The sequence below is a fragment of the Pollachius pollachius genome (assembly GCF_949987615.1).
Source record: "Pollachius pollachius genome assembly, chromosome: 2".
NCBI lineage: Eukaryota > Metazoa > Chordata > Actinopteri > Gadiformes > Gadidae > Pollachius > Pollachius pollachius.
Genome location: NC_136935.1, coordinates 37,831,623 through 37,857,694, shown reverse-complemented (window position 1 = coordinate 37,857,694; position 26,072 = coordinate 37,831,623). Strand labels below are relative to the sequence as shown.

Below are 26,072 nucleotides of genomic sequence, written 5' to 3'. Positions count from 1 at the left end.
CGCTGATTAGCCATTACACAACCTACCCTATCGTGACATCACTGATGGGAGTGTCCACCCAGATCAAAGATGGAAAGATCAGCCTGCCAGTTTGCACTTTCCCCTGGGTAGGCTGGTGAAAGGATTCTCAATTTCAATAGAGACAGTGTACTCATGTGATGTCTTCAGAGTCATGTGACCTGGTTGTCGAGTAAAAAAAGAGCACAGAAACCTATTTTAAAAATATACTTTAATAATACAACAGCTGCATATAAATATTAAAATATACATTATACAGGAGTACAGTACACTCACACAAAACAAAACCAACAAAAATATGATTCTATTTGTACGGCACTTCTTTTAGCATCTTTTTTTTTTATAGTTTGTTTTATCCCCTAAAAGGTACGTTCTAACAACGTACACGATAACGTGTTAATGATTGGTTTCTCTAGTCCTTAATGTGACATACTGATAAAGGGCTTGTACATAGCCATGTGTTAATGCACAGGGGGGGGGGGGCACTGTTATGCGATGACTGCAGGTGACTGAAGAAGAAGTCAAAGTCTAGTGCAGAGATAAGACGAGAAGGATTGATATAGGGTTTGCTGTACAGTATATAACATGGAATTGTGGAATGTTTCTGTACATTCTCTTGGCAGTCCACCAAGCCCCTGTGCTTACAGACACGCAAGCCAGCTCTGGATGAGATTGTGTACTTTTTTTACTCTTGTTACCCCGACGCACACATTACGCATTCATTCCTTAATGGAATCCTAATGGTTCCTGCCCTCCGCTCCCACTGCGCTCACTTCCTGTCAAAGAAGCCCCTCACAACGCCTGACGAGGCACTACAGACGACGCAGGCGACTCTGGCTTTGAGCCAGGAATGCCGCCTTCTCACTGGCTGTCACCACCATCAATATCAGCAGAGCCAGGAGCTGCTGTACCCCCCCCCCCCCTTCCCCCCACCCCCCAGTGAGGGCAAATTCTGAGGGTAAACCCCTTCAGTGGGGCACAACTCGCACACAGAACCCCAGACCCCCGCCCGCTCGCCTCCCGGCCCTCTAGCTTTTGGTGAGGTGTTGTGGAGGCTAGAGTAGGTGCACGTGAAACAATAGCCCTCTACCTCTCCATCCGGACAATACAGCCGAGACGGAGCGAATCGAGGAGGCGTGATACAAAGACGGCCACTCCGAGGTCAGAGACATCCAAGTCAGCTCGTCTTACAGCCCAGACTCGTTCTGCTCCAGCACCCTAGGCCTCTCAGCAAGAGTGCAGCCCCAGGGCGACCTTTTCACCGACAAAAGACTCTGGCCTTCACACCTGCACTTTCGAAAGTCACGAAAGTCCATTGGAATTTCCCATCTAGAGTTATTATCGTATCTAACATCAGTTCAGATAATCTTCCATCGCACTACATACTATCCAAAGTACATTGGATGTGGAATGAACATTTTCGTTGGCAGAACTGCCTTGCGTTTTGGACAGCCCTCATGAGCAGCCACAGCACACTTGAATACAACTTCTTGCATTTGGCACCAAAAGGATTTCTAAATTTCCCCAAATCACTGCCATAAGTTAGGGTTTCTCCTCCCCCCTCCTTCTCCCAGTAGACAGACATCAAGTATGGGAGACATTTACTGGTCCCTTGGGCATCTCTGGAACAGACCCGGGATGCAAACCCTTAGAATCGCTACTGTGCCCGATATCCTGACTGGGCCATGGCTTTAAAGCCACTTTGATCCGATTACTATCATCTACACAGTAAATATCAAACATCGTATCCAGGCTCAGAATCTAGTCTCGTCTCCATCATGGGTTAAGGCCACAAAAAAAACCAGGAAGGCTAAGGTAGCATCCGGTAAATGCTAAGAGTTGACTCACAGTACTTAGAAGTAGGGTTTGAATTGAACCTCATGTTCCATGGCTATATGGACAGAAACCAAGGAAGGCGTGCTACGTTGTTGGAATGTGATCGCAGACCGGTAAACTTGCCAATGACAAAAACAGTCAACCTGCTCAGTTGTTAATGCATTCACGATGCCGTGGTCAGGTTGAAAGGTTGCCACGTTATGTGACAGACAAGGTTGTCTATACAGATACCAGGTTGCCTATCTGTCTGTCAACCAGTTTGAAATACAGTGGCATGGAAATAACGTGATTGCGGTTGAGAATGCCCCTAGTTGAGGGCTATAGAGTGATGCACTGAGCAGATGGTCTGTTGTGTTACAGGACACCCGTCTAAAGCCAACAGGGAAAACTCGGTGAACCCAAAACAAAAATCACATGCTTTGCCCAAGTACTCAAAATGGTCCGTCTGGTTTTTGGCGGGCATTCTCATTTGATTAGTGCAGTAGAAGGCTGGTGTCTGTCATTATGGTCGGTTGTTTGCTGACACAGAGGGTCCTGTGGCTTCTGCTGCCGGTTCCAAAAGTCCCACTAGGGGAGAAACTCCAACAGTAGCAGCTCTAACATGGAACAAAAGAAAAATAATGGGAAAAAAACAAACAGAAAATATCCAAAATTCTGCACTCCTACTTTGCCCACCTTTGGTTTTCATGCACTGAGACCAAGAAGGCAAAACTGCCGATTTGAAACAACTCCTCATTGCAGATATTTGTTGTGCATTAAGAAATTGTTTAAAAGAGCATGGGGAGGGAGGGGGGGACCCATCTGGCTGGGGCATCAGGTTCCTGAACAGCGCTGGGGAGCTCTGCTTACCCACCACTTCAACTGGCCGCCCCGTTCATCTGAGGGTCGGGCATGAGAGGGTGAAATCAGAGACAGAGTTTCCCCCTAAAAGCGAATGCGTCTGTAGCTCTCAGTGTGGCCCCCCGGAGAGGCGGGCAGAGGAAGCGGCTGGTTGGGGTATTTTAGCCCTCAACACTGGGTGAGGACATTTCCTTCAAAGTTGTAGCCGCCATGGGACAATGGCTTTGGATCACCGCCCAGACAGGAGTCCAGGTCAAAGACAAACCCACAAAAAACTGGGGTATTGCCTAACCCTACAACCACTCCGGGTCCAGCTCCCGGTTTTCCTCTAGTCTATAGGTCGGGGTCGGTAAAGTATTCAGTTTCTAGGTTACTTATTCTTTTGTTCCTTTGTACTCAATAGAAAGGTAGGGGTACACTTTAGGCATTAGTGTGGTGGATTTTATTTTCTCAGTCCAATCTCAAGTCAAATGAGGTCAGGTTGGGTCAGGTTGACGCCAGGGCTGTGGGTTCGACGATGACATTTTAAATTAGGGGTTTTATGATCCGGCATAATGACACGTTGCTGTGGTTTCAACCTCCTTCCGAAAACAACCACGTTATACAAAACAGATTGACCGTGAGAATTATGGCCTTGCAAAAGACCATCCAGCATGACTTATGAGGCATATAGCACACCTAAACCTCCCCCTAGCAGGTACTGTAGCACCATACGATACACATCTCACCACAAGTTTACAATAAAACTATTGAAACATACATGCCTCTTGATAAATTCAGATTTATAAAAAAGGTTCAAAGCCCTCTTAAAAAGGAAACAAAGGTGCTCGGGTGATCTTGCCACAGTGCAATGGGTAAGGGTCCTTGTCATTTATGTCCAACAAAGTTTAGAGACCTCGGACAACACGGTCTGAATAGAGCAAGAGACAACCAAAGTAAAGGCAGTATTTTCAAAACAGCTCTAGGAGCTCGACACCCACTGGATAGGCCAGACTTTGCCGAAAATCTATCCCACACAAAAATGTATCAAATCAACAAACATTTACTTTTATAGCATCTGGAACATACTTTTTCGTCAGTATGCCCATTTGTCATTGAAAATTTAGGAACGTATGCTCAGAGGTTGAATTTCCGGGATCAAAAAGTGGAAATCCTCCTGAGTTTTGAGGCTCAGGATACAGCAACACAGGTCAAGGTTTAACCTTTATGACTTCCACCGCACTCCGCTCAGAGCAGAGGCGAAGCCAACGACATGGGCAGGACCTCCACTCCCTGAACGCTGGAGACGTCTCCTCTTGCTGGGTCTGCTACATATTAAGGTCAGGGGGTTGTGGCGGTGGCTCGGGAAAAAAAAAAATTGACACTTTCTGAGGGAAACCCCCAAAATACAGCCAATGGCGGGGCAGAGAGACAGCCAGGCTGGACCGGCCACCCCAGGATAGAGGCTGCATCCCAGTCCTGCTGGTTTGGACACCTCAACAGGGGTCATAGTGCATTAGGGTGAACCCTTATTATCCATCCACCATTCAGGGTGTATAGGAGAACAGCCAATAATAATTTAATTATCGACCCTCTACCTACCATCATTACTATTAGAATCCGAGATGGACATTTTCTGTAGTCCGATTCAATACTCTTTGGTCACTTTGGTGCAGTAAGGTGCATTCTAGTCAGTTGGTTTGATTTGGAAGGGGCACTGTGTACGATTGAGACTTACTACCTTAAATAAGCAGGTATTTGTGCTCTTTATTGACGTGTCCAGTTAAAACTGGACACGTCAGTCAGCTAATTATATAAAGTTAGGTTTTGAGAACGTTAACTTGTGAAGCACTAGGGAACCTTACACTGTGCTCCTTCGACATTGATTTGTTTGTTTGGGGAGTCTAAGGGATGAGAAACTACTATAAACAGTCTCAGGTCTGCACTGGTAGAGGAATCACTTCACTCCTCCCGGGGTTGATTGCCATAGATCAACCATACCCCGTTCCATTATCCACAGTCACAGTCCACTTGGTGAATTATCCACTTTTCTATTCGCCGGTAATTTCTTTTTGGTCATTGAAATCGGACTGAACTGATCACATGATTTCATCAATTGGTGTCAACATTAAACATGATTACAGTGATGCAGCATGGCCCGTTAGGCGTCTTCCAACAAGTGCACCAAGCGCTTTGGCTTAATAAAAAAAAAAGGAAGTTCTACGCCAAGTGCTAGGACTGCGCATCTCACTCCCCTAGCGCTGGGGCGGAGCTCCAGGGTGGATAATAGAACAGGGCATCGGTACTGGGGACGCCAGCCAGCATGGGTCGCTTGGCAACACTGGCTTCATTTAGCAGGAGAGGCCTCGTTTATGCCCCGCCCACTCCCTTATTCAAAGAAGGAGAACCAAACCCCCTGACTCCCCCTTTTAAAAATACTTTCAGGTTGTTGTTTCTTTTCCTGGTGGGGCAGGGCTTGCGGCGCCACTGTAAACGCCCCTTCAGGTCAGCAATGAGCCGGGGACAGCTGGGTCGCATGGACACTCGTCCGGCAGGTGACAGGGTAACCATGGTATCCATGTATGCCAATCCCAGGTTAAGGATGCAATTGCATGGGTGTAACCTAGAGAGGGAGTCAATGCAAACCAATCTCGAATGGGCTTTGGGTTTGTTTCTCCTTTAAAGACCACCTCCCCTCAGATTACTACGGGCCAGTCCACGATGACCTCCTACTAAAACAGTGCAATGTCTATTCAGGCACAATGGGGTAGGAATACAGCACGTCGAGAGGAATCAAGAAATCACAACACTATCAAACAGCGTATCTCTATATCTATTTATATAGATATAAATATAGAGATAGATATATACACACACCCGCACACAAACACACACACGCACACACAAACACACACAGAGTAGAACATACAGGATAAAGTCAGCAGCAGTTTCTAGCTTGCCAGAGACATTAGGGGGGGTGAGAGACTGATGGGAGATTGGCAGGAAAGTCTTTCCAATTATCCCTCTGTCCCCGTCTCTCACGCACACTCTGGGTGTGCACTGACTGGGTGTGTAAGTGTGGATGTGTGTTGCGGAGGTCTCCACAGGGGGTCTCCGTAAGGCGGAGACCGGGCTGCGGTGCCGGAGAAGGGCCATAGGTTGGTTGGTGGTAGTGGTGTACGAGAGGGGTGAATGAGGGGGGTGGAAGTTCAGACCGCCAGACCCCCGTCCCCTCCCTGGGGGGTCCGCTTGGTCTGCCCCCCCGTGCTGGCCGCCAGGATCCGCTGCACAAAATCTTTGGTCCGCCCCGCCACCAGAGGACCTTAAGGAGGGCAGGCATGCACACACACACACACACACACACACACACACACACACAAGACAACGTGGGGTGGTTGCATTCAGAGCCTTTAAACAGGGTGAAGCTACGTCCACACTAGGGCATCTTTGCTCTGTTTCGGCCTTCCTTCCACAACCTTATACGGACGGAAGTCTTTACGATTCCTACGGCTATTCTGCACTCTGTCCAGTCATTTTTATTGAACTTGGCCACAATGTCCTTGGCATTGTATTTTGTTGGTCCATTATTGATTGTATGACCAGCTTTCACTTGTAAGTCAAATTGCCACTAAGTGCTCATTCTTTCGACGAGCTTTGTGAGACCATCCAGATATGGACATTTTAACAATGTTAAAAGTAAACTTTGTAAACATTTGATTGCTCCCTAGATGCCCCTTCCAAAATGTTTTTTTATTTGACAGACTCTAGTTCCCCTTGTTCAACATTAAGTGGAACTACCTCCCTCCTGAGCTACTTGGTCCTATCCTTTAAAGTATTGTGGAAGAGCCTTTAAGTGGCTCGAGGTCAGACTGATCTGCAGAGAAAAAACACCTTGTGAACTGACATCAGAACTGAGATCCACTCCAACTATATAGATCTGAAAACACCGCTGTTGGTGTCAAAAGAAAGCCCGACCGAAACGGGGTAACCACTGTTCTAGTGAGCGGTCTGTTGTGCATGTCTATAGGAGCTCATCTCACCACTGGAGTCTTTGAGGATGTCTTCCAGGCGCTGGGTCATCCCTCGGACGTCCGTGTCGTCTTCCTCGCTGCTCTCCACACGCCGGCGGATCACCTCCTTGATCCTCAGCAGAGCCCCCAGCAGGTGATCTGAACAACAGCAACCGCCTCATACAGTCATCCACTGGACACTCAGTCACTGCTTTAACATGCAACTGCTGGGTCTGAAATTAGACCAGTGGGAACCAAACCCTATTTTCCCTGAGACCTAATATTTATGCCTAAACATTTGCACAAACCCATTTCTATGTTGGTTTGCGTAACCGCTTCCACAAACAAAATAATTTTCGCCATTAACATCTACCTGCAATAAATCCACGTCCCAGTGAATGAATGAGGACGGCACCACACTTAGTGATAAGAAGTCTTTCATTGTGGCTATAAATAATTCTGTTTGTATGTATAGAGACCTTTCAAACTCAAATGAAATATCTGGGTCTTTAAGAACCCTCCAACCACCCTGTCTGCATATCAGTGGACCCCGAGTGGGGTTCAGACCTCCCAGGGTTGGGAAACACTGCATGAGGAACTGAAGAGCCATCCATCCTCTATTCAAAAGCCTGAATTCCTTTCTTTCACTTCCTGTAACACTCTTTAGCGCAAACCCTCTTTTTTGGGGACATTCTGCATTTTTTCTGGCACCCCAACACACACACACACATTCGGGAGCTCTGGTACAAGACCAAGTAATCTTGTTGAGCGGTCTCATCGCCAGGAGCCAGGCTGACCGATTCACTCGTTGAGAGTCACAAGAGACACCATAACCATGGATGAAAGAGAGACTGAGAAAGGGAGAGGCACACACACACACACACACATACATAAAGAGAGCATTTACATGAATGAAAGAGAAAAAAAAGGAATAAATGGTAAAAGACACACACACACACACACACACACACACACACACACACACACACACACTCACACACTCACACACACACACGGGGGCTATGGTGGGCAGGTCCAAGAGACATAGAGTTAAGTAGATGAGTCAGAGAGGTAGTTGGTAACAGAAGTTGAAAGAAAAAATGTGGGGGAGAGAAAGACTGTTTGAATGAAAGAGTGAGAGGAATAGAGAGAGAGAATGAGTTACAGCACAAACGGTGATGTCTAATGCCAAAAGTGAGCACCACAGAGAAAAAGGCGGAGCCAGAACTAAAGCCCTCGCCAAGAGCAAGAGCCGGAAATGGGGAATGTTTGGAATGTATAACTACTGAAGAAGAAAAAAGGAAATTGGCCAGGGCTCACATCTACTAAAAAGGCTTGTCTGAGAGTGAAATACCCTCTATGGTTCATCCAGCCCTAAAGAGAGATTAGCTGGGAAGGATCTCCTAACTCTTCCAGAGGCTTTTTAGGAGCTCTGATGGGATCTGGAGAACCCAGCTGGCATTCATCCACCAAAATGCTCTAGTCGCTAACCTCACCAAGAGCATCTGTCTCCACAACATATAGAGATAAATACCCACAAAGAACTACTCAATCAGCTGCCACACCCCCCCTCCCCTTCTTGCCACCTGTCCCGGCTCCAGTCTAGTGGCAGTTCATATCAAGCACAATTAATTAGTACCGTGATAAGATAAAATTGCCCCCTTCCCCACTCTCCCGCCGTTCAGCTTTCACATGAGTAACGTTGCTCTGTTTTCTAGCAGTGAAGACGTGAGCCAGTCGCACGATCTCAAGCACATACAACAGAGTATTCCTTTGCAGCTATAATTTATATTTTGCCAACAGCATCGAGAAAGTATCCCGCCTGCCTACCTACTTTATCAGCCATGGCCGGGCAGTACAGAGTCAAGATAACTGCGTTCTCAATACCAGTTTACATCCCTTTTTACGATAATGTACGATAATTATCACACTACACAGGCGCCCTACACAGTGTTCAAGCTAGTTAGACAAACCTGACTCTGGGGTCGAGCGTACTCAGTTCTGGTCCCTGATGTGAAAGCGCCGGGGATAAACATTTAGGGGTAAAACAGTGTTAAGAACTCCGATATGGAGTTGAACCAGCTGCATAGACAGTGAGAGTCGAAAACACTGTAGCGTTGAGGTTGGCCGTGAACTGAACGATTGGCTTTGGAGTGTCAGATGTAGCTGGGTTATACACGGTCCAATCGATCGGACCTGTCTAGTGAGGTTGTACCCTAATGGATGCCAGATCGTGGTTGTGTCTTCGAGGTTTATTGACCATCACACACACACACACACACACACACACACACACACACACACACACACACACACACACACACTTAACATCCCCCTTGTTTAAATAAGCGCTTTGTGTTGCCAGGTTTGACCAGGGTCCGGTTTGTTTTAGATGCCAGGTTTGACTGGAATGAAAGTGAAGTCCAACGTGATGTTATCAGGTTTTTCCACAAATAGCCTAGCCTAATTACACCAGTGCCAATAACCTATTAATAGTTAATATGGGGCGGGTTGGATACGATGTACAGAGGAGTCTATAAAATTGCAGCTATACATTTGTGTGCAACTGTTGATAAGCCCCCTTTAGATATCATGGACATCAGGTGAACAGGAGGACAAACCTAAATGCATAGCTTGAGGAACCAACTAGCTGCAAAGCAAAAAAATAAGATTAGCCTGGTCCAACTAAGCGCCAAGGTCTTGCCTTTCCTCAATCAGAATCTCCATAGGTTGCGGTCTCGTTTTGTTGCGTGCGTATGTGTGTATGTGTGACGATTTTAGCTTGCATGTCCCTGCAGGCTTGTAAGGGATATGGATACAGTGAATCTAACAAACCAGGTGGCTGAGTGTGGAAGTCACAGTCTTCTTTATTGCTCGTTGGACATGTGGGAGGTGGGCTCGTGAGTGACTTGAGCCAGGGTGTACTCATTGTCTGGCCATGTGTTTCATTTGGATTTGTAACCATCCAACCTAATCGGATAAAACTGGACTTGTATATTTGCAAGACAAATAAATGTGGATGCTTTCATTGCATCTCCGAAATTCTGTGTATTCTACACCAGGCAGACAACAGGTGACTTGTATAGGAGCAACTATCCAGTCATGAAACTATGTTGAAGGGTCTTATTCATCCAAGCTTTCAGTGCTGTTGAGCAGAACACTTCACATTTCTAGAGTATTCTGGGATAAAAGAGGAGGTTGCGGTGAACCCGATGACTCCCCCTCCAGGGGCTTACTATTGGTTTTTATGGGGGGCTTTCACTGTTGTTAATTATGACAATCCCCTTTTTTTTCCCTCATCCATCTGAGGACCATAGCTTACATAACATAAACTGTACTGCTGTGTTTCTTTGGTAAGTAAAGTCTTTCTTCTGGCTAGTTTGTCTAATTCAGTGCAGTCTTGTATGGGTGGTGAATAAATGGAATGTAACATTTAACATGTAATCACAGAAGCCTGTTTTTAAACTCTTCCAAGTATCATGGGATCCAATCCAATTCAACATCAGTCAGTGGGCGGGATTGACAAATTAGAAATGATCACTTCCTAGACCAATAAGCACCAGAAATATATATTATATTCCTAGGAATGGTGTCAAAACAAACGGGAAAGGTTCCAAACCAAATGGAAAAACACTACCAGAGCTCAATGATCAAAATAATAAAACCTGCAAATTGAATTAGCACTTAAAAGGAAATATCACACAGAGACAATAATGTGGTTCTTTTCGCTATTTCAAATTTCGCTTTATACCAGGGTTATTCAATAAATAGAATCAAAATGCATTAAATGAATTAGGTTTGTAATACAATGTTAGATTCCTCTAATTAGATTAATATAACTTTCATTTAGCGTTTCTAACCACTGTAGCTGAGGATAAGCAGACCCATGCTAGGCTGATGGAACTGATGGAACTTAGCCAGGTTCCAGCACAGAGCATGGTAATGAAATACTGGCGAGTTATCCACAATCGCGTCGAGAGATTAAAACGCAATGTTCACTCCTAATGTGCAAGCTTCTTCTAGATTTTTATGGCGGTTGGCAAACAACATTACGGTGCATGACCGCCACCAACTGGAATGGAGTGTGAAGCGGAAAACACTCCATCATGGAATGCCAGACCAACGCAGAACCTCAAGTGTATTATGAATGGAACCAAGTGTGCATCCGGTACAAGCTGGTACTGCCCGCAGACGCAGAAAGTATGTCCGGGCCTCAAACTAGCAGACACTGACCGTACTCCTGGTTGAGGCCCCATAGTTTGATCTTGTTGGCCTCATGCTGAGCTTTCTTCTTCAGCCTGCATGCCCTGAGAACACACACACACACACAATAAATAATTCGACCGATATGGAAATATATTTATATACAAGAATTATTGTAGTAATGTAAACAAAGAAAGGATAAACATCCTTTTAATGGGCTTTACAACATAAAAAGTGGGCCGTAAAAAAATAAATAAAAAGAATACTGATCCATGTTTCAGAAATGCTGCTTCTTGTGCAAGCCAACACATTTAGCCTCACACACACACACACACACACACACACACACAAACTTTCACTCAGTCCCACTTCCTCCTCATTGTCTTCCTTGTTCTTAGAGCGTCAAGCTTGGCAAATATTTGCTATAAATGAACCTTGTTTTGATAACAATTCTAACTGAACTTTGTCTGCCCTCACAAACCCTCCCACACAATGCACTTCCTTTTTCTCAATGAATCCCTATCACTCAGAAACAGCAAGTCTGAGTGACTTTGCTCTTCTCCCTCTATTAAAGGACTAGCAGATTTTCTCTCAAAGGACATTCCAATGAAATGACCAAGCAACCTTCTCTTCTAATAAGTGCATTCTTTTTGGCGAACAGAGACCGCCAGATAAGATACACTGTTTTATAGAACCAGAATATCACACAAGCATTATCATATTCTTGCTTTGGCTAGTAAACTCATTTCAACCAACGCCTTGGATACTTTTTTAACTCCTTCAAGGTAGATGTAATGATAAAAGTAAACATTGATAATTAAGTCAATCTAATACAGAGGTTTGCAGTACAGTACACATATATTGAGAAATATTAAACAATAATACATTTAAAAGTCCAGCGACCAATGTTGCTAAGTTAGCGTTTTGCTATGTTAGCGTGTTTCTAAGCTAGGGAAGTAAGCGTAGCGCTAGGTTAGTGCAGTTGTGCTACAGCGTTTCGTTTAGCATCCTACCTGGAGGCTAGCTTGTTCTTCTCCTTGCGGGAGCGAGCGCGGGCGACAGCGGGCAGGTCATTAACGGGGCCCATCCCGTCGATGGCGGCGTTGAGCTTTTGCAGCTGCTCGCCAATGCTGTGGAGCTTCTGGGGGTTGGGCGTCAGGTCGCTGGCATCCGTCTTTCTGGCCTTGCGACGGCCTTTCTTCCCTGCGGGCGACAGGGGGCAATTTAAAGTACTCTCAAACCAAGATATTAAGTGAAATGTTACGTGACAGACCATCACACATACTGCCTTTTTGCACCTTTGTTGACTGTGAGGGTCATTGGATGCATGATAGGATATCCCCTTGTTGGTGTCGTGCAAACAACATCCTCATTAATATTTCTCAGGAACCATACAACAACGTGATTGCTCACTTGCCACGATGGTCCTGGAGCAACATTCATCATGAGGCAGTAGGAACCCCATCAACCAGGTGACATCAGATCGTGTGTCATTGGATAGTGTTGGGGAGAGTCATGTGGAGTAGCCCCCCGTGGTGTGTGTGTGTGTGTGTGTGTGTGTGTGTGTGTGTGTGTGTGTGTGTGTGTGTGTGTGTGTGTGTGTGTGAGACATGCTCACCCTCTCTGCGGTACAGGGTGCTGGGCAGGGTGCTGGAACTCCAGGAGAGCGACCAGCGCATCTCCCCCGCCAGACGCTTCTTGGCAGCGGACTCGCGGGCACGCCGGTACTCCCAGAAGCACCGGCGCTTCTGAGGGCGCTCCCCACTGGGCTTGACGGCTAGCTCCTCCACCTCTGGAAGGACGGACACATGGGAAAAACACATTACTTTCCCATACTTGCTATGGATGCACTTCTTATAAGCATGCACAGCCTATCCCTGCCTCCATCAAAGCATTGCTTGCAATTCAGAAGAATTTAATTCACATTTACATTTAATTCTTGTGTGTATATGTGTTGTTATTGGTGCAACTGGCCTGTTGATCATAAAGAACAACTGGGAAATAGCTATATTGCTCACTCTGACACATGCATTGAAATTTTCATGTTTATTAATGTGCACTGTCCATTTCCAAATAAACCTTAAATAAAATTAAAATAAATACATTTAGACACTTTTATCCAAAGCGAATTACAATCAGTACATTAGTCAGAAGAAAGAGAAACAACAATATTGCTGTACAGTAACAATTTTCATAGAACCAAGTGCAAAGCACTAACAAATGTCAGGTTTACCCATTCCCTGTATACAACCAAGAAGCTAGAATAAGATGCTACATAATGCCAAGTACTATTTTTAAGTGCAGGGCATACACATACAGTATGTTTATTGTGCATGTGGTCAAGTTTTTTTTTTAATATATATAACGTATAATTATGATCCTTACATGGTGTGACGCATTCTTTTTTTATGTCTGAGGTAACTTACAGTGAATAGCTGAGGACAATATGTACTTTGTGGTTATAACAGTTGAGGAATGACTGGTAGAACTCAGCGTACGATTGTGTGTTGCATGGGGATGCCTTTGCAGCTAGGAGAAAAACCTCCTAGATAATCCTGCCCCTGTGCCCTAGCTAGGAAGAAGGAAGTAGGAAGAAAACATAGGTAGAACACAGAACAAAGAGCTTAGGTTGAACCCTGGCTGAACCCTGTGCACCCTTGTTCCCAAGGTGAATGTATAAACAGTGCATTGCTGCACTGATTCCCAGTATAGGCCTGAGCTCCATGAAATATTCAGCCCCCGCCCCCCCCCCGCCCCAAAAGAGACAACGTCAAAGCACATTCACAGTGCATTTGGTTTTTAGATGCTTGAGGCAACAAGAGTGTGAAAAATCTAAGAGGGGAGGAATTTACTAATTTATTCATAATTTAATTGCAGAGGATAAAGATGTAACCACTGACTTTCTGAATTATCCAAAGGAGATCTCTCCCCAACAGTGTTATTAGAGTAATGTTTATCCCATCTGCTCGGACTCCATTTAACTGAAATGCTTTATGGAATATATTATTAACTGTAATAGATGTGAACCATTTAATCACAGAAAAATATGCCCAAAAGGTCATTTTCAATTCAATTCCACTCGTCAATGAGGAATTTTCCATTTCCTTTCATTTATTTAGACCACGGTGAAAGATATGAATGAAAAAATATTTGGTGAAGAAGAGCTCCCAACATATGCATTAGGTTTTGCAGTCATGAACTAAATAGTTATGGCTGGAATTTCATGGGACATTTTACGCGAGTATATTATGAAACACATTTCCCTCTCTGCAAGGTCATCCTTCTATCAGGGCTGCACAGAGGATTTGGAACAGGAACGAGAATCGTTTTTGATCGCATTTGCTTGCCTCATCTATCAGACAGCGACCCACTTTAAATACGCAGAGCTAAAGCCAGCATCATGCAGAGGGCTGTCTTCACTCAGCGTGACATCTCTCTCTCTCTCTCTCGCTCTCTCACACACACACACACACACACACACACACACCAGAATATCACACTCTGAAAATCTCATGCACACTTGACTACACGATCATAAACTACAGGAGACGCAGTGCACAACACCATCACACGCACACATTACAAGGCAAATTACACTCCCATATGACAACACGCACACACTACAAGAGAAAACCACACACCCTCACACCAAGAGAGAAATCACACACACGCATACACCACAAGAGATATCACACACACTCACAGACACATTCCCTTTCATCATCAACCACAGAACAACTTCTACTGCTTCTGGCTGATGCCAAGGCATAAAAAGAGTGCAGACATTAAAGGAGGACACCCTGAGTTCATCTGACGCCACCGGCGGCCGCCCTCTGGAGACGCCAGCCCAGCTCCGCCAAGCTCCTCCCAGGATTACGCAACAGCCAGACTACATCTGTTGAGGCCATGCCTGGTCCAGGCTGTGCACCGAACCGAGAGCGCAGGAAGCATCATATAAACCGGGACGCCGGGAACATGATAATGTAAAGTAACGCTTCAGGTATGTCTTGGCTATAACAGCAGGACTCGGTAGACAAGAGCACGAGCCCAGCTTAATATACATTTGTATTCATCAACCAATTTATCAAACCAACCAAATATTTATTTGTATTGCTGTTCATTTGGCTCCGTTGACATATTTTACAAATAGGCCTCATGTAACTGCCTGTCTGAGGATTCTAAAATTGTATCCATTTCATATTTTTGGACAGCCTGCAGTGTGTGAAATATTGCAAAGACGGCGTACACCCTAGGGCCTAGGTATGGTACCCCTGTCTGGGAACCACTCTACACCATTTCACAGGAGAGCTGATCTGCTGGCTTGGCTGGTGGACAGCAGAGTCCTGAGCCATTCGGTTGGTGCTTGACCTAGAATATGGAGGGTTCATGATGTTCCAAGGGGGTGCAAGGGGAATGAGACCAACCAGTCTCCCCAGTAGTTTTAAAATTTCCAATCTAAACCTGGAGTTAGACCAATCGATTCCCCCAGTAGTTTTACATTTACAATCTAAACTACTGGGGGAATTGGTTGAACCAATTCACCCAGTTGATTTACATTTACAATGTCAAGGCCTGATACCAGCTTGCGGTTGGGAACTCTGCTTTAGGGGGTTCCATAAATGTCATTGGTAAATCCGAGCTACTTTCCCCCTTTTGCTATAGTGCCTGCTCTTTCATTTCGGTTCACTCCAGAAACACCTTGGGCTACTGGCGATAAGACTGCTGCACGTGCTGGGCTCAAAATAGAGGACCCCAATGGAGTCTCTCCATCGTAGAAACCCCAGCTACAGCTGCTGAGATGCCACACAACTCTTGACCTCTGTCCGGGAGGCAAACCCTTTCAAGGTCAAATTCAATCTTCAAACCTTAAACCCATACAGTCAGGTTCACTAGTTTATTTCAGAGCGGAGATTTAAAGCCAATACAAAAAAACAGGTGACATGGACTAAAGCAAAATGTGCAACCCCCTTATTTGCTAGACATATTTTTCTACTGAAAATCTGTTTAATATCCAAATTAATAAAAGACATCAGATCAAGTCTGAAGCGTCTGCGGGTGGTCTAGTTCAGACTAGGGCTCTGAGGTATCTCCTAAGATGCCTAAAGGAAAACCAAATACCATTACCCCACCTTCAAAAATGTAATCTCCCCTGCAATTCACTTTCAATATACAGAAGTCAGGTGTGTTGCATCAACCCTTCAATTAGTCTCTTGCCCCCTTTTTGGTGCCCAGACGATATTGGCTTTAAGACACCGTTACAGTCCAAGAAATGATATACAGTTCAAAAGTACAATCATAATTATTTAGCTTGATCTTTGATAACATAATCACACGCCACATACTGAATCATAACCAGGGATAAGCAAAAACCTCTTTGAAAGTCCATTCAGCATGTCCCATTCACAAGACCACACAAAGCATTCCGGCTTAAGTCATCATAGCTAGAACAATAAAATAGCAAATGAAATTCATCTTTGGTCACGCCCATTTCAACAAACATTTGTTGCTTCAGGTAAGCCTTTAAATATATCCACCTCAATAGCCAGCGGCAAGCTAACAGTGCGTTCACATGTGTTGGCTTAGCTTGACTGTTTGACTCAGAGTGTCTTTAACCGGTTGTCTTGAGTCAATGGCGTTTAAAAGCAATGCCCTCTTAAACGCTGGATACTTTTGCACTGTGCAACCGTTTTTGGTAACCAACATCATGGATTCACCATGGCTGTTGTCACAATTTAGCTTGGCGATCTACTGCGTATTTTTTGAACGGGCAATCGCAACCTACTTGCCAAATGTCCCCGCTATCTTTCAAATAAATAATGAAGCATGTTATGCATATAATTTCATGAATTGTATTCAACTAATCAATGTATTAATGCATTATTAACAGAATGGTCCACCCTGATGTTAAGAGGCGATAGTGAAAGTAATTCTTGGTAACGAGTATAAACCCTGAAAGGAATGGTAAATCATATATGTTATTAAAGCAATGTCAAAGTGCTGTGTGTATTATTCCTTTAACACCACTTACTCTTTAGCAACTAACACCATCCATCTTATCCTAGAACGACTGACAAATTCCATCTCTATGACGGCATATCACTGCCAGATATCTCAAGAAAAAGTTCCTTCAGGTGCGCGACTGCGTACAACTCATGCTCGCAAGGCTTTTTCCTGCTCGCTGGGATATTTCTTCTGCTTGCGTGGTGATCATCTTTTGGGAATATGTTGGGGTGAACCAGCCATGGCATTGCATCCCAAAACATCATTGGCTACTCATAACAAATAACTTGTACATACACTTGAATACATATTTACAAATAGAGCGCTAGCGCTGATATATTAGACGTCATTAGACGATTGTTGTATTATGTTACACTAAATAACTGTTACACTATTTACTGCGAGGCAATATTATCAGCCTTTTTTAACATTCATATTTCCTGGTCTGATGCTATTCTATATACTCAAGTTCTGCTAATGTTCAAGGCTGGCTATGGTTCACTGCACCTGATAATCCTGCATTTATTCATGACATGCATAGTTATACGTAGTAGCGTACCGTGGGGTTTAAGTCAGGGCCTTGAGTAACGAACTCCACCAAGGGCCAACCCCCAAACACTCAGACATGAACACAAATTTCATATTAGGTGCCGATACAGCCAACAAAGCCACAATACGCGCTACTGCAAAACATCCACAACAAGACTAACAACAGCATGCACACCACTTTGCATTGACGCAGAGCTGGAGTAATGCAGCATCACCATCTGATCTTTCCTTATGTCACTCCGCAACCTGATTGCATATCACATACGACACAAAAGCAAGTGTTCACAGTTATTGTTATTTTCACCGAATGCTTTCGCAACTTCAACAGATTCAATAAAGTAGCCTATAGCGACAATATTACAAGTGCAACGCCAGTTCATTAACAAAAATTAAACATACAAGTAGGCCTTTATGCCACATATTTTACAACAGCTATTCCAGCCAGAATATTAAGCCCACAGGAGTAGTAGTGAACGGGTTCATTTAATATGCTTATTAAGCGGCATCCACACACAGCATTACCATTAAGCCTACTGCCCAAATTCCAGCAATATATTTGTGTTTCCAACCATTCCAAAAATGTATTATAAACTAAAGTACCACAACAACATTATCGCTCCTACACAGTGCAAAGTAAAACTCACCCATCACCCATGGCCTGATGTTTTAAAGCTGCCTTGGTGAAGCTGTCAAGACTGCTAATTCCGGCGCTGTTCCATGTCCCCTCACTGATATTGAACAGCAAACACGGCGAGTAGAATAGCTTGTTCTGAACGGTGCTAGCCGTTAGCCAGTCATAGCGGCTGTAGTTGCACTCTGTAAAGTGCTGCACAAAACCTTTACCTTTATTTTCTTCTTGAAATTAAATCTGTCTTCTCTCCAAACGATCGCCTTGAAAATGGCAAACGAAGGAGATCAGAAACAGGATCGCTAGGTGCTGTGAAGGCGGTGGCCATAGTAGTTCACTATCAACTCTGAACCGCCAACAATTCAAAATTCGCTGATGACATCACCGGGGGCCAGCGCCGGCATATTGCTGGGCCCTGGGGGCGTTCTATTACTACACATCAACATTTGATTAGCTGATTACACACGTCAGATACATTTATTAACCAATGGGAGGAGGCAGCTTCAGCGAAAGGCTAGTAATATTTTTAGTGCTGGCCCCGCTGGTCCATGTAACCTAACTGTGATGCGTTATTCAGCCGAGATCAGCCTTACAAAAAAAAAACGGTTTTCCTTCTGGAATTATGTTGTAAATACTGAAAAAAATATGGAATTAAGATGGGTTCAGACACAAATTAATGTAATTTTGAAAAAAATGATATATATATACTATTTCGATTTTGACGGCCCACCACTGGTTATACGTTTTGTTAACAACTGTAAGCTGTCTGAGGTGTAAGGCTGTGCTTTACTGTTCTCTAAAGCATGTTCGGAGATGTCAAGAGGCGTCAATGTAACCAATCACATTCAAGGATACAATGGCCAGAGCTGGCACCGACCTCTTAGTGCTAAACAGGTAACTACCGCACAACGTCGGAAAAATTGCAATCAGAGAAATACTGTGTGCGAGTGCAGTAAAGGAACTCGCAATAATATTTGATGTGTTAGTAGTCATTTTTGCTCGCCATTTTTGGCAGTGATATGCCACCATACATCTCCCTCCAAAATACGAACGCCACTCATGTCACCCTAGAAGGCCTTCTACTGTCTTAAGTCAGGCAGATGCCACCACGAAAGTCCAATAATACACAGACCGTGTGCAGGGCCTACATGAACCATATGGGGAGAACATTCTCCAGGCGTAGTCTTATTATATGCCGTGCAGTTGACATTGAATGTATATCAGTGCCTCGGGGATGCTTGTCTAGAAACATCTGATGAAACATTCTCTGTGAAGTTCAGCGTGTGGACTGGTAGCCCGCATAGAGACGACCCATTCTCTATTGTAGCATGGTGCCCTCATTACTTCAATTCATGCTACCAGAGCGTTCTCGTTATGGGAGAATATCACAAACATCCACGTACATAACGCTGATCTTATAGATCTGTTGTTCTCAGAGCAGAACAGCATGAATTATTTAGCTGCTCTTGGCTGTGCATCACACACAGCATGCCAATTTAAGACTTTGAGATCTGCAAACTTGGCATGGGCATTTGCCAATAATATAAAAGTATAGCCAATTTATTAAAATGAATCGAAAATGAGTATCGCTGGATTAATTGACATGGGAAAAGAACTTTACTTACTAACCTAATGCTCATACTTATAAGGGAGGATAAGGGCATGCATCGTCTGAAGTTAAAAACCAGCAGATGTTCCATGTCTGGTAGCCAAGGCAGATATAAATCCTACTCACCACACTCTGACTCAGAAGAGCTGGAATCCTCCGCCTCCACAGCCGTTTCCTCCGCCCCTTCCTCCTCCTCCTCCTCCTCCTCCTCCTCCTCTACCTCCTCCTCCTCTTCGTCTTCCTCATAATCCTCTTCCTGCTGCTGTTCCTCCTCCTCCTCCTCCTCTTCTTCCAGTCTGGGTTGACTCATGTCCTGCCCCACCTCCTCCTGCTGGTGTTGTTTTGGGGATCTGAGCGGGGTCTGGTAGGGCGGGACCTGGGCATCATCTTCAAGCCCAGCCGCCAGCTCTTCTCCCTGGGTCAGGGAGTAGTTGTGCTCCTCGCTGCAGAGCTCCAGTCCTGGAGCTCCCAAAGACGCAGAAACCTCCTGCTCCTCTGTCCCCCCTCCTCCTCCCCTTCTTCCTTCCTCCTCTTGATGTTGTTCTTCTTCTTGCTGCTGCTGCTCCACCTGGTACACCTCCACGTTAGAAACCCTCTCCTCCGCCTCCCTTCCTCCTCCAGGGCACAGCTTCCTCTCCGCAGCGCATCCACCCCCTTCGCCCCAATGATCCCCAGCGCCGTGCGTCTCAGTGGCGTGGGTCTCCCCGGCGATCCTCTTCCTCCTCCTCTCCTCCTCCTCCTCCGAGCTCCGCCCCCAGCGGCCCAGGAGCACCGCCTCCTCCTCCGTGCCGGCCGGACCCCCGTCTACCCCCAGGCCTGGTTTGGCGTAGCGGGCCATCTCGTCCAGTTCCGACACGTCCCAGTGCTCCGGGTGCAGGTCCTCGCCGAATCCCCCGTCGTCCACGAGGTCGCTGAGCAACTCAAAGGGTCGCTTCCGTGGCATCGCTGGGGAGCCCAGCATCAGCAGCACACTCTGGATAAACGGGGAGGGATGGTCACAACATGCAGAATGGTAACAATCAGGGCATATGACAGGAATTGTCACATTTACCAAATTGACAACATATTCCGTAAAATCTCTTTTTTTTAATTATCTGTTGCCCAGAACCCTAATGCTAATTAATTACATCACGGATAAAATCAATTACAATGGATACTGTTAAGCCGTCATGCAGAGGTGGAACAGTTGAGCGGTTAACACCTCAGCAGTACCCACCTGGTTGTACTCCGTCCGGCCCCCCTGTGGAGACATGGCGGGGGGGTAGGGGCTCAGCAGGCCCCGGTGGTTGCTGTAGGCCTCACCAAACGCCGGCTCCAGCCCATTCATGCCCGGCTGGGGGGAGGAGACACACACGCATAATTCAGCTCGGGTCACAGAAGCTGTGACATAATTACCCATAAAACCAGGCTTGATTATAAGTCTGTGTGTCTGTGTTGATTCTCCACCTTGACACTCAAAGTTAAAAACATTTCAACGTTCACCCCAGCTGACGACGTCAAACAGATACAGCTTTGTTTGAAGTCGTTAAAACACCGGACTCTAATCGGCAATGGCTTTCTTCAGTTCATTTCTAAAAACACACCTTTCCATGGTTTTGTGAGTTAAAGCTTTGCACTGCCGTTTGCCGGCTGGCCGTATTCCTAACGCGTCCCCAGCCGCTCATCATGTGTTGACCTCTTTAGAATAAAGTGTCGTACCTGAGGCATGCCAGGGGCGAGGAGGTGGAGGAGGAGGGGTGTGTCAGGGTAGGTTCACGGAGCCAACGCTGTGCGCTTTTCTGCTGGAAGGGGGGGAAGCATTTTTCGTTTATTATTCACTTCAAAAGCAACAAAACATCAAACTGGCTAGACAGAGTGTGCGTGTGGTACGTACGGTGGAAGGAGGATGTAGTAAGCCGGTCAGGGGGGTTTCAGCCAATCGTAGTGCAGCAGTGTGAGGGTGTTCAACTCCCTCTGCCCATGGCCTACCAGTCAGCTCCCTTTGACTTGAGAAGGAGGAGCAATAGAGACAAGAGAGGATCATGAGGAGGAGGATAGAGTCGAAGAAGAGAGAGATTTACATTTAGGGAATTTAGCAGATGCTTTTATCCAAAGCGACTTGAGGCAACGAAAGAAGAGGAAGAGAGGGACAGCTTGTGAGGAGGAGGGAGGAGGATGAGGTCAAACGATTGTGACCTCAGTAAAGCGCGATACAAAAGGTGTCTCTTGTACATGTTATTGTGTTTTATGCTAAATAAAGCACTCGTCATGTGTTGCATGACATTAGACAACAGGTAAACCCACATAATAAGATGTACCCTAATTCTGTCTTTTAGCAGACAGCCTAAAGTTAATTATTGCCCGCAATCTGCTCATAGACGCAGGAAGCCATTGTCTATTTATCCGTCCGTCTGCGTTATTAAAGAAAAGGGAAGGGCGATTGTTAAGAGAGACGAGCGGAGGAGAAAGTGCAGAAAAGGAGTAAACCAGAGTTGAGAGAAAGGACAGCGGGAGAAGAAGAGAGGCGGGGCGGATAAGAGACTAGCATAAATAAACTGCAACCCTCGTGTTACGGTGCTGCTGATGAAACCCAATGCAAGCAGAGGATCACCAGGGCGCTCAGACCAGACCCAAGAGAAGTAGAGGAGGCCAAAAGAGTGAACACGCGGATGGTCTGGCCGTTTGGGAGAACAATGCAGTGACATGTTTATCCGCGTGTGTGTGACCACGCGCTGGCCAATAGGAATGAGGAAGTGAGAGCTGGAGAGGGAGGGCAGAGTCTAGGCATGCAGGGCCTTGGCACAAAACAATGCCCGCTGCCATGCAGACGTAAACATTCACCAGCGTCTACTTGGTTTGTTGTCGCCGCTGTAAAGGCCCCTTTGGCGACCATAGCGTGATGTAAACATTCACACTGGCCTGTTGGCCTCGAGTCAGAAACCGTGGCGAGCAACACCACAGAAGGCTATTTCAGTGGGGCGTGGCGTGGAAACAAAAGCTTCCTGGTTCTACTTTGCATTCCCCCTGGGACCCAGACACTGTTGTCTTCAGAACCCACCCCACAAAATTGACTCACTTCTAGACGTAGCCAGAATAAAACAGAACATGGCGACGCTTTGACATTCAGTTGTTTTGTTTAGTTCCTATATGAATCTGAACAATATTCAAACACTTTAACATGACGAGGAGATACAACGACACCCAGTGTGGATTTGCACATGAAGAGACCTATGGAGACGCTTGCAGAGCAACATACGCTTTTACAAGGGAGCTGTTGTGTGTGGAGTTGATGTGACATAACCTCGGGCCAAAGGTTAACTGCGGCTAGTCGGGTAGAACAACAAAACCGACGTCACATGTCTCACATGAAGGCCAAAGTTTCTATAGAACTCAGGGTCATTAGCTCCTTGTAACCTCCCCATATGCCTAGCTGAAGCCACTGTAAACACACCGGTCCTTCTGGGGAGTGCATGTCCACACAGCTGTTGGTTGAGACCAGTCAATAGCATGCTAACAACCCTGAAGTATGTCCTGTGGGTATGGTACACAAGTATTTGTGGATATGGCTGTGCACTGTGTAAAGTAAACCAACTTATGTATACATATATACACAGAAATGTGTCATGCACTGAGTAGAAGACATTCATACAGCAACCCAAAAACCCAGCACAGGAACTCAAATTTGTTCAGGGGTTAGTTAGGGTACAAACTGTCCGCTGCCTCTGCGTGTTTAAATAGCAGACAGAGTGGGGAAATAGAAACGGGCATTGTTTGAGCTGAACAAAAGAGTCTTCCAACCTCCTCACCCTAAAGCTCTCTATAGTGGTTCTATAGGACGAGCCTACTATACCACAAGCCCTGCTCCGAACAGTGACAACAGACCCGTAACCAGCCTCTACACACTTCGTTAGAAACATGTCGTAAGAAACACACTGGAGTATTGATGCTTATTTGGAAACAACCTTTGAAGGGATGCTTGCAGCAGGGCCAGGACATAAACGTTAGGACCTTTGAAAATATACTGTCCACTGCTACTAAACTACAGAAGTAACATTTTTAGAAACACAATTCGACATAAACAATCAGATGTCCAGTCCTGGAAGTCCGTAAATCGGACGACCATAATAGACTCGGTTGGCAGCACGCAATGAGTGGAGCAGCGTGGAGTGGTCGCGCGTGGCTAACCGACCGAAGGGGGGCTGGAGGGCGGAGGGGTGGATGGTGGGCTGTCTGGGAAGCCAATTTGCGGAATTAAGATCTTATAGAGGTTGCACGAAGCATCGTTTTGTAGAATACCCCATTCCGTCTAAAAACCAGAGTGCATCTGGCGCCGCGTTTGCACATATTGGCTGATCTGGAAGAAAAGAATAGGCTACACACTGTCCTCTCCGTGTCCTTGCAGCTGGCAGACAAAGTAACAAGCTTCTCAATAGCAAATTTACGTTCCGATCCTAGTCATGTCCAAAAGTCGTCCCTAAACTGTCCTAATATTTGTTTGTTTTTAAAATAAATAAATAGACAACTACGAGGTTAAAAGCGGTCCTGTGTTCACAGCTGTACAGCGGACCGCCTGATCTAAACAACCGGAGAGAGAAACGGTACCATGGCCGCGCGACCCGCATGGCACACGCGGGCGAGAATAGGCACGACAGGGGTTCGTCCTACCTCTCAAAACATTGCCCAAATGTTAGCACAAATGTTTAATTGCATCCATACCATGTACTCCCGCGATCCGTGGTATCAGGTCCAAACAATCCCAGAGCTCCGATGCGAATACTAAAAAAATTAGGGGCGCAGCTGGCGCTGCCACCGGATGTCCAATATTAATAGTTAATACCGCACACCGCCAGAGAGCAAGGTTTGGTAGCGTCTCCCACCTCTCATAGAACACACTGGGCAGCCGCAGATACACCGCTTCCCACGGATTAAAACAAGCACAACACTTGTCATGGGGTAAGCTTTGTCCCCTTTGTACCCACAGGTGCTGCTACTGCGCAGTCCTAAAAGCAACTCCACACGTTAGAGATGGAGATCTGACGTCCAGCTGCCGACCGTTGCGTTTGCTCCGGTGCGTAAACAGTAAGAAAAAAGTTGGATTCAGTTGTCAGAGCGACGAACGAGGTGGAGAATGCAGTCGCCGAGTGAGCGAACAGCTAAAGCTAAACGATATCATGGCGAAGCCTAGGTCGTCGTCCTGGGAGAATCCTCCATGCAGGCTCTCTCTGGCTCCACTGGTCAAGTGTAAAATGTCCGCCTCGGCCAGTCCAGATGCTGTTATACACAGAGGTAGTAGCAGGGGTAGCGCACTGCCAAGTGGCACATACTTTACTCCATGGAGGAAGTTCGCTTTGCAACAGCCTTATGCCAAGCCTTCCATCAGCTACATTAGGGGAAAGGGCAAAAACAAGACTAACACGTGTTTTAGTTTCGTTATGTCCTGGATAAAACAAACCCAACGACTGCGGGGTAACTGTTAACATATTTTATGCTAGTTTCCAATCATTCAAGGAAAAAAGTTTTATATTTGGAGACATCCTACTAAACATTCAAAACAATAACCTATCTTTGGTAACTGATGGCCCTGCCTGGTATCTTCAATGTTATTTCACCGAGGGAGAGAGGGCGGGGAGCCGCCAGTAAATATTGTTGGTATTTTGAGTGCGTGTGTGTTGTCTGAAGAAGTTGTAGTTGCGCGTCTCTGGTGTCGACACGTGAGGGCGTGGGTCGCCACTAGAAGAGAAAGAAACAATGAGAGGCACTGACCTGTTGATAAAACGGTAAAACTGTATCAGGCGTGGAAAAATAAAGTAGTGCAGATCTGTTCGGGTGAGGGCATATGAGTTCACGAGCAGCGCTTGTTGTAATTCTAGTGGAAGCGGATATGGCGTCACATGGGCGGGTCCACGTGACCCTGATTTAAGGACAACATAAAGAGCGAGATAGTGAACTCGGTGAACTCCGATAAATGTACAGCATAATCAACTCGAAATGTCTGCTTTTAAACGTCTTTATGTGACTTTACGTTTTGTTTGTGTAAATTAAGTAGGTCTAATATGCGCTATATAAGAAAAAAAGTACAATTACTATTATAATGATGAGTAGACCTATTCATATTATAACATAATTATTATAATAATTATAATATTATTATTATTATTATTATTATTATTATTATTATTATTATTATTATATATGACATGCACACGCGTGTGAAGCATCAGTACCTGTATTAACTGCTATAACTGTTAACTATAGGTACAATCTCAAATCTCTTCATTCTGCAAATGTAAAAAAGAACACAGTGCAGGTTTTAGTCGAAGCAGTTGAGTGTAGCTTCACACAAGCGTTTTTAAAAAATGTATATTGAAAAGATATGTGATTGAAGTGTGTCCTGATTATTTAGATGCTTGACTACCGTATC

At 45.4% G+C, this 26,072-nt stretch overlaps 1 protein-coding gene across 4 annotated transcripts; it reads right to left on the bottom strand.

The window, feature by feature from the left end:
• Positions 1 to 976: 976 nt before the first annotated feature.
• On the bottom strand, positions 977 to 25,515 carry LOC307071265 (uncharacterized protein). 4 transcript variants are annotated; one of them, XM_079730241.1, is made up of 10 exons: positions 25,415 to 25,515; positions 21,546 to 21,657; positions 21,371 to 21,453; positions 20,889 to 21,005; positions 19,799 to 20,645; positions 12,505 to 12,678; positions 11,900 to 12,089; positions 10,917 to 10,990; positions 6,714 to 6,842; positions 977 to 5,995 (listed from the first exon to the last, which is right to left on the bottom strand). In XM_079730241.1, the coding sequence occupies exons 3-10, from the start codon at positions 21,377 to 21,379 to the stop codon at positions 5,883 to 5,885; spliced, it is 1,653 nt and encodes a 550-aa protein (XP_079586367.1). In that variant the 5' UTR covers positions 21,380 to 21,453; positions 21,546 to 21,657; positions 25,415 to 25,515; the 3' UTR covers positions 977 to 5,882. The 4 variants fall into 4 exon arrangements, with proteins under 4 accessions (XP_079586367.1, XP_079586369.1, XP_079586368.1 ...); XM_079730243.1 differs by having other exon boundaries at positions 21,371 to 21,450; XM_079730242.1 differs by lacking the exon at positions 25,415 to 25,515 and adding an exon at positions 24,368 to 25,211.
• Positions 25,516 to 26,072: the final 557 nt, after the last annotated feature.